The 14,153-nt window shown below is 46.4% G+C and overlaps 1 protein-coding gene across 1 annotated transcript in view; it reads left to right on the top strand.

The window, feature by feature from the left end:
- The window catches only part of cbfa2t2 (CBFA2/RUNX1 partner transcriptional co-repressor 2), a 49,064-nt gene that overhangs the window by 5,971 nt on the left and 28,940 nt on the right, over positions 1-14,153 (top strand). Inside the window, exon 2 of the mRNA XM_076025206.1 lies at positions 2,161-2,285. Within this exon, the coding sequence (XP_075881321.1) occupies positions 2,161-2,285 (125 nt within the window). The remainder of the gene's footprint in view (positions 1-2,160; positions 2,286-14,153) is intronic.

The raw sequence follows: 14,153 nt of genomic DNA, 5'->3' as shown, positions 1-14,153 counted from the left end.
GGGAGAGGGGGAGGAAGGCTGACGAAATAAGGGGAAATAAAACTGTTGTGACGAGTGATGGAGGGAGTGAATTTGTGGAAAGTCTAAGAAATCTTAACTGACCAGGGAGGCGCAGGGGATAGGATTGGCTCGGAACGGACCGAACAATTGATGAAAGGGAACAGGTTTTGTGGAGGTGTGCTATGTGCCAGGCCTTATGCAACCTACAGAGAGCACACAGATGGCACAACTCCTGAGAAAGTTGGGTAAACAGTGCGAGCCCATGGCCTGCCACCCCAACAGACCTCAGTGTCTTGGCTCAACGCAGTGATGTAAAAGGGGAAGACAATGGGAAAGAGACCCCCCCACACACACACACACACTACCCCACCCCCCAGCGTGTCAGGTCAGTCCTGGCACAGCAGCGAGGGTGAGTGTGTCTCTAAGGGTGAGTGTGTGTGGGCTCATATATGCATGGCATCTCAAGAGTGTTGTTGGCACAGTCAGCGCACTCTACAGCCGTGATTACTCAACTCGGTGGCAGACGGAGCGGAGTGAGGGGGTTAAAAGCATGTGTGCGGCGAGGGAGAAGGACGTCCCACAGGTTCTTCACACCGTGGCGTATCAAGAAAAGGCAGTGATCGAAGAAAGTACATGTTTCAGTTTCAGTTCAAATTGCAGGCAGTGGATGTTTGGCAGATATCTGTCTCATATCAGCTGTAGCAGCTGATCATTTAAGGCAAAGTTCAGGCTTAAAGTAAGTATTGCGGTATTAGAGATGACAACTTTCCTTGAACACAGCCAAATTGGTCTAAAATGGATCTTTTAATCTGGGTCACCAGATGGAATATTTCCTAAATCCTTTGTATTACTTTTGCGTACCATAGTGGTAAAGAGCCAATAGAAAGCATTTGTAAAGAGCAGACAAAACTTGGAATGGGAATTGGAAATAAACACATTGCATTTTGTCTTCCTTGAGAAGTGGGTAGCTCAGGTTTGAGGCTTCATCGTGGTACGATGGGCATTCGTCACCTGTCCCATGGTTCGAAAAGTTGCGCTTTTAATCAGATAAGAACGAAAGAGAAATCATATTCTCTGACAAGAAAGATGATCTTTGTCCTTCTTTTAATGCAAAGCTTGGGTCTTGTAAAACTGTCTATACTTCAATATGTGGGCCAGTCTGACTAAGAGCAGCAAGGCTCACTATTGGTATTACTGTCTGTTTGTTTTTCTTGTCAAGATTTTCGCAGCTCTTCAAGGTTACTGACATGATATAAAAACCTGGCAAAATAAATTCAAAGACTACCGTGAAAGAATACCATGGTCCGAGTACTACTGAGTGACGTATAGAAATACTTAATCGTAAAACTGCCAACAAAATAAATAAATTCAGCTCCAAAATTACAAATTTTTGTCAGTGCTCTGTTTTTGTAAAGAGAACTAACGTTCTGCATTGAACTTCCTTATTTCTACTCAAACAGACATCCGGCGGGTCAAGTCAGCTGATACGCTGTGTAACAGTCGTGCTGGTGTAATTAAAGGGGGTTTGACAAAGACGCTGAAAGGCGATCAAGAGGGGGAGCAATGGCCAGCTGTCACACAGAGGGGCCATAATGACCACGGCAAATCCCAACACCGTCTGAGCCGACTCCCTCTTTGAATTGGGCCTCCTGCTAACTGACTAGTCATCTCTTTGTTAACCTGTCACTGAGCTGGTTGACAAGATGAGCCGAGCTGACGCAGCTCCCGCAATCAAAGGTCGCCCCGCCGATCGATTTGCGTGCGACGGTTTAATTCGCTGAGTGCGTGCCGTGCATGTTGATTCCAGCGCTGCTCACTTTTAATGGTTCGCAGGTTGAGATGCGGCACCATCATTTCACCATTTATTTAATCTGCTCGCCTTAAGTGTATTTGGAATCTGCTCTGAACTCGGTTGCCAGCCGTTTGTTGTTCATTTCACACGTGTCTAATAATCACACGCGCTGAGCCGCAGTGTCAGTCTTCAAAGCCTAATATTGGCGTCCTAATGATGACATCATTGATGAAGTCAAGTGTCCGCAGGCGGAGGGCGGAATCGCTCTCGTAATGCCTTTTAAAGAAGAACCAGCTGTCCGGACACTTTTATCCACGACGTCACTATAACACTGTGTTCCCCCACTTTGTTGTGTCTTCCCTTGACAGTGTGCACCTGCCACCGGCCATGTTGATGGTTGGTATGAGGTTCCCTCCGCCCAGACCTCTGGGACCACCAACTGCTTTCCCTGTTAACACGGCGACACCTTTCAGCATTTTCTCCGCTCCAAAAGGTACGTTTTTGACATCTCCTTTCAAAAACAAAGAGCGAGAGGATTTGGACCTTCTCCGCGCATTAAGAAAAGTATCCACTAACAAATTAGCTTCTTTCTTTTTTTCCGCATTTTTGTCTGACATTTGAATGTGTCATGTTTGTGCGGGTGAAGTGTTTCTGGCAGCGTCACAGCAAGGGGGTGACTCTTGGCTCCTCGGCCCGCGAACCCGCGGCACCCCTCCTCTCAGAAAGCGCCACTCCACTTCTGAACAATTAGTGACCCTCAATCTGCACACAAAAGGACGCTCCCCCCACCCCGCCCCCGCCCCCCGCCGCAACACAAAGTCGCTCGCCGACGGCTCCCCGGCTCATCTAGAGCAGAGCAGAAGCTGTAGGTAATGACTCCTGCCTGCCACGGTGGACCTTAATTTGTTATTGTAGCGGAGCAGCTGTGCAGCATGCTGCAGAGAGCAGGTGGCAGCCTGGCAAGAGTGGAGGATGGGGTGGGGGGTGGGGGGGACTCAGGGTGGGAGGAGGGGAAGGACAGGAGCGTGTGGCATATGTGGGTGGCTGCAGGGGGGGCGGCGGGTGTGTGTGTGTGTGTGTGTGTGTGTGTGTGTGTGTGTGTGTGTGTGTGTGTGTGTGTGTGTGTGTGTGTGTGTGTGTGTGTGTGTGTGTGTTGGAGGTGGTATGACAGCTCACAACCCTCCCAGCCAGCATCTAAATATTATGCTTGTACAGAACTTGTCAGGCTCTGGATGCGGTCCAGAGCAGTTTGACTGTGTAGGTTTTTTTGGGAGCAACAAAGCTCAATCGATGACACTGGTTATTTCACACTCCTCTCAGAACCACTTCGGATTTTAGAAATCAAATAATAATAATTCATCCTCCGGGTGTAGACATTGAAAAAAAAAAAAAAACAGCCCATTGCCTTTTGTTTGTCAGCGGCCTCTATCCTTGCTGCGCTCCAATGACAACTTGCGGAGGCATCCCAGAGCGCGGACTCGCGGGCTATTCCAAAATCAAATCAATACACCAACAAGCTGAGGTCATAAACGACTTTGCTCAAGGCGGTGGAAGTGCGTCTGCCGGGAGGATTATGTGAGCTGAGCCTTGGTGTCCCTGCGCTGCAGAGTTCATCGTGACCGAGCGGAGCATTACCATCGAAACACTCTATCACAGTGGGAGTTCTGCGCGTTGTGCTGCTGGGATATGAAGCTGGAATTAAAAGCGAGTTGCGTTTACCTGAGTTTTACGCAACAGTTGTACACAATACGGCTCAGTGTCAACACATGCCACATGTCATATTTTTTATTTTATGACCTGAGTGAAAAGCCTCAGACAGGAAATATTCATTGTTCTGGAATAGGAATAGGACTGTAATAAGAGTTATGGTCTGCTGGGATCTCAGTAATTTGTTGTGCGGCTGTTCTAAAACCTGATCCAGAGATGAGAAGATGCAAGACACTTGACAATCAGAAACATCAAATACGAAAATATGAACTCAAGTCTTTTATCTCTGACTAGAAACTTAATGACTTACTGACAAATTGCTTTTGGATGCATCTGAGAGTTTGTCGGGCATCGGCCTCCTCAAAGTCTTTTTCAAAGTATTCAAGCCCGTGGCAGGCGTGAAATGCATCATGTGGGCAGAAAAAATAGATCCATACACCAACTACTATTATTTGTGACTGTTCTTCTGAAGCGACCCCGGTTGTCCGAGTGGACGTTTGTGAATGTGTTCCTCAGATCCCATCAAATCATGATAATGACCAAACAAAAACCCAGTCGCCCCTTTGTCTGGCGCAATCTTAACGCTCATTAGACTCCATTAAGAGGGTGAGAATAAACTATGCATAACACATTGCTTGCATTATCCCTCAAGACAGCTATTATGCTCCCATTTGATTGAATAGCAGCTTTTGGGTCTATGTGTCTTTTCAGTGGAGGATTTGGAGCCCTTAATCCACCCTGCAAAGTTCTCCCTCTCGCTCTCCCTCTCTCTCTCGCTCTCCGTCTTGCTTTACACCATCTGGAGTTTACCGCTTTTTAAGACAAAAACACCAGGCGGAGGGAGAGCTGCAGCTTGATGCCAGGGGGAGCTTTTTTTCCCGTTTATTTGCAGTTCTGTTTTTTTTTTCCACCTACTTTTCATCCGGGGTCGATAATAACAGAGTAGTGCAGCGCAAAGTGAGGTCAACAGCACCCATGGGGCATTTATGAGAGCCCAAAGACTCCATGTGGCCCTTCTCCTCATGGCAGCAAGGCGGATGATGTTGATGAAGATGCTACAGTAACCACCAGGGAGCAGCAGAGGGTGTACTGTAAAATAAAACTGTGAGACCAATTCTGTTTTGTTTTTTTTGTTGTTTTTTTTTTTTTAGTTTGTCCCTGATTTGGAGCAACAATGAAAGACGTTCAAACTAAATGTCGGAAAACAATTAAACGCGTTTCGTAAATCGGTGTTTACTCTGGGTCATTGGATTTCCAGGAAGAAGCCACAAACACCCCCCACCTCCATCCCACACACACACACACACACACACACACACACACACACACACCCCATCCCGGGAGAGGGAGGACGCCGCGCGGGCACTGGGAACGACGTGCTAAATGGTGCTGACAGTGGTCAGTCGCTTCCAACCTCCTCTGATTGAATTAGGGCCGCCCGAAAACACGCGGCTCGTTCGGAGCCACCGACAGTTCACCCCCTTTTCCTTCCGTTGGACTCGCACACAAAGTCGGATTCCGATCCTCTGACATTTAAAAGGGGGGAAGCGACGACAAAAGGGCCCTGCAGGTTTACATTTAGAGACCTAATTGGTTTTGGCCTGAGCGGGCTGCGAGCGTTGCCAGACTGCCAGGCGTGGGCCTGCGTGTGTGTGTGTGTGTGTGTGTGTGTGTGTGTTTTTGCCATGTGGGAGAATTTGCCGGTGCCGGAGGTACAAAGAGAGAGAGAGAGAGAGAGAGAGATCTTCTGTGAGTCACCCAGCTTGCCGTATGTTATTGCGAATGCTTGTGTTTGTTTGCACAAGAAATATTTCATATGTTGTTAATGCGAACAAAGGCATTTCTCTCTCCCTCCCTCTCTCTCTCTCTCTCTCTCTCTCCCTCGTTTTCTCCCTTTGCGCCGCTATCACTTTTTCCCTCTCCCTCAGTAGCGTGCGTGTCACGCATGTGGTTGGCTCGCCGTCGTGTTTTTCTGCTCCATGCGTGTTCTCGGGTGCGTGTGTGTGTGTGTGTTTGTGCGCGTCGGGCCGCGAGCCCAGCATCGCTCTCGCTCCCTCTGGTCTCTGCGTGGGTCTTTTCCACCAGCGCCGCCACCTGTTAGTGTTTTACTCGGGACCCGAGGGCTACAATGACTGCACAGCCTTCCAGATTTGCTCATCAAGCCCATCAGATTGGCTCCCTTCGCCCCGAAATCTGGCTCCCATTTCCTATCGGCGCTGGATTCCCTTGCCGCTCTTCAGCTGAGTCAAGATGGTGCGCACATGAGCCGACGCGAGCGAAGCCGAGTCCCGTTAATGACTCACGAGCGGCAACATTTCAAGACGCGGCGTCGCGCGGCTGGATCCGACTTTTTCTTCCCTCGGAGCGTGGCCCTGGGTGGAAACGGGATGTTTAAGGGCTGAATTTATGAGGTCACTTTTCGTTGCCCAGTGCTCCACATGTGTGAGAACCACAAGAAAGAAATCCGCTTCTCCTCTTTTCAGTAACATTATAGGGCCAGTGACAGCCTATATTTACTTGAATAGTCAATCTACGGTCAGAGTCTAAGATTTCAACAAGCCCTCATTGTAATGAAGTGTTTATTACCCAATAACACAAAATTAATTTCTCTTGAGCTCCATCCAAAACCACCCCAAACAGAATTATCCATCTCTCCAAACAGACAGGGTTCGTAATGTCCCGTGATTCACGGGACCTTCTTGAGCCTTTTGTCGCAACGCGTCTGTTTCCAATCTGGCGCTGCGCTCAACCCCTGTCTATTACTTCAGTCAGTATGGCAACCTGGAGCAAAAGCTTTAAAAAAGGAAAAAAAAAAAAAAAAAAGAGCCAGGGGAGGGGGAGTGGAGGAGGATAGGAGTGACCGAACCATTAAAGGGAAAAAAAAAAAAGACGGCAAGGGAGAGAGAGTAGAAAGGGATTAACTGTCAGGGAGAACGTGAGGCTAATTGAAGCCAGTTTTGCACAGCTGTTTCTTGTTGCCGCGCGGCACTGTGCAGCGAGAGGCTGCCGAGGATGGGATCCAGATGTGCTCCTTCGCCGAGGATCGCTCGGCAATAACAATCCTCTGGAATACCGAGTCATGCAGGAGACGGGGGCTATTAGAGCGTCTTGCCGCGCTCACCCCGACCCCTCTGGGAGTGACGGCGGGGGGCGGGCGAGGGATAAATAAATACGGCTCCCCCCGCTAAGTCTCCCCGCTCTGCTGTACTTTCTACCCTTGATGGTAGCCTTCACCTTGGTGCCTGGGCGCTGTTAACACCGTCATTGTGTTCCGTTGCCCGCCACCGCTTTGACCTCGGCATTCAGGTGTCACGAGGCAGCGTAAACATCACTCTGACACATTTGGCGATTCGGAAAAAAAAAGGGCAGCTCGCAGGGGTTCAAGAGTGGTTTTGCATTTTTTTTTTTTTTTTGTCACATGCCTTTTCAAAAATCCAACCAAAAGGGATTAAAGCCCCTATTGTGTGGCCCCTCTGTTTCATTTAAATCTTCATTGAAAAAAAAAAAAAAGAAACCCTCACATATCTTTCATCAGGATGGAGGCATGCAGGTTCCGAGGGTAGTGTTCGAGCATTTTCACGGCTCTCCCCGCTTTAAGCGAGAGGGCATTATTTTTGGAACAGAAGGGTTTAGTCACTTCAGAGTGAATCGGAGTGGTCACGGAAGGCATAAAAAAAAAAAGGTGAGAGAATAGAACTTACCACCATGTTATTCTTTTTTTAATGCCCCGTCTCTCATTCCTGACGGCTCCCACTCGCATCATTTCCCACTTGGTTCAGACAAAGAGAAGTTTTGGGTTCCCCCTGTTCTCTACGCCTGCTTGGGTTTCACCAAGGACTTCTCTCTCTCTCTCTCTCCCATCTTGGTTGTGCCTGATGTTTATCTTCCCTACGTCCTTCTTTTCTTTCCTCAAAATACTTTCCTTCCACATTTTGTCTTATTTGCATCCCTAGGAAATGCCCACTGGGGTTAGAGATTTCTTTTCCAAGTATGACCTGGCCTCAGACAGACAGCATCCATATTCAAGGCCTTTACACACCAAATGCATTTTTTTAATATATTGAGGCGCAAATAATTGTCTACTGTTCAGAACTTCTGCACTCTCTGAACACATGCATCAGCTATCAGTCATTGTAAGGATCATAAACGACACTCATCTCCAATGAAGGCCACATTCACACTGACTTACGAGCTCATTATCTGGTGATTTGCAACCAAGCGATGTGTGACAGACGAGGCATCCGACAGTTCTTCCTTTCTCCCTCTGTGAGGGACGTGTCCAATGTTTTCTGCTTTTTGTCTTCCATATTCATGTCTTTTTTTCTCCGTTCAAGTTTCTGTCGGAAAAATCCTGTTACAACTGGTGTTTCACATGCTTCACTCTGTCGTGTCATTGAGCCGTTATAAAAAGCACATCCTTTAGGCTGTTCCCTGTGGCGGTTGCTGCAGTGAACTGATTCGCAGGCTTGTTTTTTTATGCTCCTTAGCACAACCCATGCATTTATTCAGACCTTGGAGACTGGAACAAAGAGGACACTCAAGGATGTCCTCTGTAAGGTTGCACTTTAAGGCGTGATAAAAGTTTGTTCTCAAAAATAAAAAACAGTAAATAAAGAAATTCCAACTCCTGATATTTTTTTGAGTCAATAAAAAATGTTCATAGAAGTCACCCTTTTAAGACACTCTGTAGTCTGTTTCGGTAAAAGGGGGAAACCAGGCTGGTAAAACACCACTACCACCCTCTGTAGGGACACTACTGAGGGCCTACTTGCCCTTGAGTCCCAAGACTCAAGGGCACATTTTTAATCTTTTTCTGTTGTGTGAAGAGCTGATGTTCATGTAGTCCTGGGATCGTACATCTCAGTTCTTGATTTGACAAGATGTAGGTACAATATATTGCATTCTTCAAATGCCTGTCTTTTCACATGTATTCTATTATTTGCTTTGGAGGTGCTATCATACCACTTGCCAAAATACTGGCGACGGCGCTCGTCCAACGAGCTCGAACAGCAACATAAGGATGGTGTTGAATGTGACAGATGGCCTTGGCCTAGTTTCACTTTCTCCGACAGCGTGTGACAGTCGATCTCAGCCCAGACTGACATTATTGCCCAGCTCTTCCCAGCACGCGTCAGTCAAGAGTTTTTATGACTCTTGTCAAGTTCACCTCGTCTGTCTCTTCTCTTCTCTTCTCTTCTCTTTTCACTCCCGAGGATCTCTGTGCGGAGAGGAGGACCTGCTGTCTGTGAGGCACACATAAACTTGCCTTGCACTCGGCCTGCTTTTGCTTCCAGGGGCGGAATGTGTTCTGGGTGCCGTTGTTTATGTGTCTTGTCCTCAGCTGGTGTCTCTGCTTGTTGTCTTTGCCTGTTTTTCGTCCCCTAGCGCAGGGCTGCAGCACGATGTCACATCAGCGGTGGGTCTGCAGGGAAATGACAAAACAGGTGCCGCCACACTCCTTTGTTGTTCTCAGAGGTGATTTCTGAAGAATCTGATTTGTAGGCTTACGGGTGGGAAGTGGCAGGATTAGTGGGTTTGTTGTGTCTTCAAATGGAAAAAATAGAAGCAGGGGAAGTAAAACTAAAGAGAAAACAACCCCCACTCTGTTACACACACACACACGCAAATTGTGGATCGTATTGCAACAATGACAAGCCCAAACATCCCCAAGGCTTAACCTTGGGAAATGCCAACACAGGCCCCTAAATGTGTGCTACATTTCTGTGTGTGTGTTCAGAAGGCCATTATCTTCCCTCCACTTTAATTGAGCCTTTCAGAAATCCCCCCCAAACTATCTTCAACACGCACACACACACACACACACACACAAACGTGCGCTTGCGCAAAAAAAAAGTACAGCCTGCAGGTTCTCTCTGCCTGGCCAGGTGTTCACGGCTCCGTTGCCAAATGAGCCACCTGCAGATCACAGGTGTGGCCATCGCAGGGGAAAAGAACAACACAGCTGCTGCTGCTGCAGCAGCCCGAGAAGGAGAGACAAAGAATCAAACTGCTGGCTGACGGAAGCACACCGGAGTGAGACAAAATAACACGTTAGATAAAGCAATGTTGCATAAAGTATGGGAGATGTTATTTTTAGAATAACATCTCCCAGCGGCCTTATTTTTTTAAAAAGCTAAAATCGTTTTACTTCACTTTTGTTACCATCACTTGTTTGTTTTTTTTAGTCCGAAGCAAGTGAATGCTTACAGTATTTTTCCATAGCTTCAGTTAACAATAATCAACAATAAATGGGACAATAAAGACATAATATTATGCATTTTATAAGGATTTTAGTAATTTTAAGTATTCCCCAAATCAGTCCACATTAAGAGTTTTGACACTGAAGAGTTTTTTTGTCATTAAAACTGAACATGAAAAAACAAAAAAAATGCAGCCAAACACACAGCCTTGCCCCCCCCCCAAAAAAAAAAAAGAAATTGCACAGACATATTCACACTCCCAACAGTAGTTTAATATAAACTGAATCAGGTGTATGGCAATACAAAGGGGGCGATGCGATCACCAAGCCTAAGGAGACAATGGCTAAACCAAAGCCTAAAAGGGTAAATGGCAACATTACCCTAAATGTTGCAACACCAAATGGCACATTGCATGTGGAAACCGCACGGTGTTACGTTGTAGTTTTACACCAGAATATGAAGTTGAGAAAATGCATGATTATGCTATTGACAATACGACTTTCGTCCTGAGTGTATTGGGAGAGTGTTTGTCCAAAGATGTCTTCAACAAAGAGGGACAAGTCACCCTTGATTTACTTCACCCATTGTGGTAAACAGTGGAAAGATTTTTCCCAATGTTCTGTTTTTAGGGACCAATATAATACAATAGAACCTCCACTTACACTACATGTGGACAGAATGGCACACCGCAAAGGGAAGGCAGCGTTTAAAAAAAAAAAAAAAAAAAACATTCATGCACAGGCGGACAGGATCCAGGTGATGCTCCTTGTCTGTTCACGTGAGCAGAAATATCTGCGCCTTAATGAGTATTTACATGGGAGAAATAAGCCTTAAAAGGCAACGCCCTCCCGGAAAACCTATATAAATGGTACGTTTCAGCTTTGCAGCAAAAAAAAAAGAAAAAAGCAGCACCCTCGCTGGACATAAAGTCTGTTGTACTGAGTGGAATGTTCAGCGTGGCGCTCCTCACTGTATATCTGCTCTGTCTGTCTGTGGGTGGGCATACACACACACACACACGCGCGCACACACGCGCGCACACACACATACACACAGAAACACAGGCACGAACGCACTGAAACAATCCTTTTAAAACAAAACTTTTGTCCAAACATGGACTTGTTTATGAGAACTCTTCAAGTTTATGTGCCGACAATTGGGTGAGACTGGCACCGCGGCGCAGATTGCGATGCACTGTATCATTTTCTAATTAGAGAAATGGCTGCTTTTTTAAGGATCTGGCTCCATTTACGCCCTTGACGGCCACAGAGTGCCATAGATGGACATCCCCGACAGCCCCGTCGGGTTGCGTGCGTACAGCCGGGGAGACTTTGAGGGGGGAAAATGAAGGGCCTGCGGTCGTTGAATTGTGTTTAAGGGCAGTTATTGGTGAGAAGGGCTTTGGCGCCTCGCTCTTGCGCTTGGCCATTCTGCGTGGAAACTTTAGGAAGACGCGGCCAAGTGAGCATGAAACCCACGGCTCGTAAATTTTGCAGCTCGCATGCGGCCGTCCTCGCACGGACGCACCACTCTTACTTTCCCTCGAGCCCATAAATCTGCACCCGTGTGGATGCATGTGTCTCTCCTTCCCGGGGCCTGTTGAATGTGCTCATCTTTATTTGCCTGCGTGCTGCCCTCGCCTATATGCATACAAACACCCGCTTGCGCCCAAAGAGCAGCTGTGTCTCCCCCTCTGTGTGGAGAGTGTAATAGGAGATCTGAGGGTTTTCCGCGGGTGAGTAGGCGGGTCAGACCTTACTTAAACTAATGGCTCCCAGCAGTGTTGAATAGCCAGACACACTGGAGCCGAGGCCTGAGGTTTTGGAATGCCACTGCCGGCTCAATGCCTGCCTTTCATCGGCGCGGAGCAAAGGAGAGAAAGGGAGCAAGAGAAAATGAGAGGAGGAGGAGGAGGGGGAGGAGAGAGGAGGAAAATACGGGACCCATTTGTTTTGGGTGATATGAGGATGCCTGAAAAGGAGGGCACAATAGTTCTGCAGCACAAGTACAGGAGGGGGGGTTGAGACGGGCCGTTTTTGGGGGAAAGGGGAAGGAGGCGTGTTTGGGCGAGTCGGATGTCAGGAGGGGGTAAAGTACCAGTCAGGTTCGTGCCTGTGTGCATACACCCACTAACAAACCACTGGGGGCTACTGCAATTGGAATGAGCTGCGAACGCACTAAGGGATCAATACGGTTTTGAATAGGGGCCACCATTCAAGCCGTCCAATTGACTTTCCACTGTACGGCGGTGGATCCCGACCGCAATGAAACACAGCTCACCAGACGTGGCCCGAAAGAAGGGGGATTTCCTCCAAGAATGCCTTTCCAAGCAGAATGATGTCAAGCAGAAAAAAGGCACAGGAGAAGACAAAAAGCCAGAGGTTCTTGAAATTGCTGAAGACTGGCCTGAAGAACAAAAGCAAAGAGAGTGACACAAACAGAAAAAAACTAATCTCAGTTCCCAGAGCGGGCTGAACCAACATGGGCTTGTATCGCAAAGTTAAATAACAAACGCAGCAAACTTTGCCCTATCTCTTTATGAGTCTGTTTATTTTTTGTGTCAGACGGCCACAAGATTGATTCAATTCAGTGTCACAGATGTTCTTTGTTAGCGATGGCAGAGCAGACCCACCGAAACCATTTCTAGGGATTTTCCCACTGTGCTTTTGGCTGAACTGTGACTAACCAGGCCTGGTTGATAAATGTTTCCAAAACCAATCAGTCCACACAGCTTCGTCAGGTCCGTTCAATGCACGTGCAGCCGTCACATTCCCTTTTTTAGGAAAGGATAAACAGGCCAATCACAACATAACATAAATTCTGCCCTTTTGCGCACTGTGCATAGACTATGCACAAGCAGGAGTACTGTGTATTGCCCAATACAAACCAGTGCAAGGACTTGTGTTCTCACTGTCACCATCAGGGAATTCTGATTATCCTAAATCCTATCTTTTCCCATTCCCATTGTGCAATACTTTTCTCGAAAATTACGTGATTACATGACCCAGAACCGACACATACAGCAAAATCTGTTTTATGTTTGGACCTAGCCTTTATCACAGCCTGCAGACAGACAGACAGAAAATAGCCTCCACTGATTACCACTGATTGCCACCATGAAGCCTATTTCCCAATAATTTGCTCCTTCTTTTTCTTCTTCTTTTACAGTAAATGGTCCCCCAGACATCGACATTGGGAATGACGTGTGTATAATAGATTAATGTGCAATAGAAAATGTGGCCATGCAAGATCAGACAGGGAAATCTCTGCCTGTATCAGATTAGCAAACAGAGTCTGAACAGCGTTGGGATGGACACGGGGGCTGGGAAGGGTGGGAGGAGAGACGTGCTGGTAAACCGTAGACGGAAAGAGGGGCAGCGGCGATAAGGCCTGGCGGGAAAAATGGCAACAGCATTAATAATTAACCAAGAGGCACATTTCATGTGACAGCCTGAAAGTGACAAGAAAGAATAGACCCCCATGAACACCAAACTAGGTTTATTAGTGTGCTGCTTTTTGTCAGTATTTTTCATTTAGAAGATCACATTTTTGTCCCCTGGTGCTGTTTATCCCACCTTACCAGCCAGTTTTGAATTACAGAATGTTCAATTGATTTGTTATACATATCTGCTAGATATCTACGCACTTAACATAACCCAATTGGCCCAAGAGGTAATTTGATACAATCTCTGTCATTTTTGAAGTGAATTTCTTGAACTAATTAAAAAAAAAAAAAAAAAAAGAGGTTTCCTATGAACTATGTGTCAATATGAGCAACGATGAGTCTCATTGCTTGACCAAACTATTGTTCAAGAAAACATATTTTCGACTGAGTCATCGTTGACATTGTTTGCCATTCCGTTGATGGGAAAATTCCATCCAGTTTTGATGTCAAGATAGTATGCTGTGTTCCCACAAAACTTGATAACCTTATCAAGTTTTGTTGGATGTGTAAGATTATTGATTACCGCATTGACATGGATGGTGTTGAGTCAAGTCAACCAAATTTGTTGTGGCCCCTTGATACATTTTATTACAAAGTTTTAAATAAAAAAGGACAGCAGTTTAACGAGTTTCCAAGAAATATCAAGTGAACTTTGATCAAAGTTTTATAAAATTGCTTTGACAAATGAAAAAATGAAAATGCAACTACTGCTTTATGAGTAAGTGATTTGATGCAAAATAGCTTGGCTATGTAAAGTGTAGGGATGGGAATGGTGACGACCAGAAGAAGCTGAGGTATGAAAAACCACTATAAGAATGGGGTGGTTCAAAAATGACTGTCTAGAATTATAGAAGTATTAATGCTTTACAGAATGTGCAATTCTGCTGTAACAAATATGACGACATGCACCATGCATATGGGTGAGATAAGACACACAAGATGAGATAAATTCTCCAAACCGGTTTCCATGAAAAAAAAAAAAAAAAAAAAGTGAGCATATGAACATGAT

The sequence above is a fragment of the Nelusetta ayraudi genome, unplaced genomic scaffold (genome assembly GCF_046127955.1).
Source record: "Nelusetta ayraudi isolate G7.1 ecotype Tasmania unplaced genomic scaffold, CSIRO-AGI_Nayr_v1 ptg000017l, whole genome shotgun sequence".
In the NCBI taxonomy this organism is placed as follows: domain Eukaryota; kingdom Metazoa; phylum Chordata; class Actinopteri; order Tetraodontiformes; family Monacanthidae; genus Nelusetta; species Nelusetta ayraudi.
Note: the sequence above shows the minus strand (reverse complement) of the source record. Positions and strands in the feature narration are given on the sequence as shown.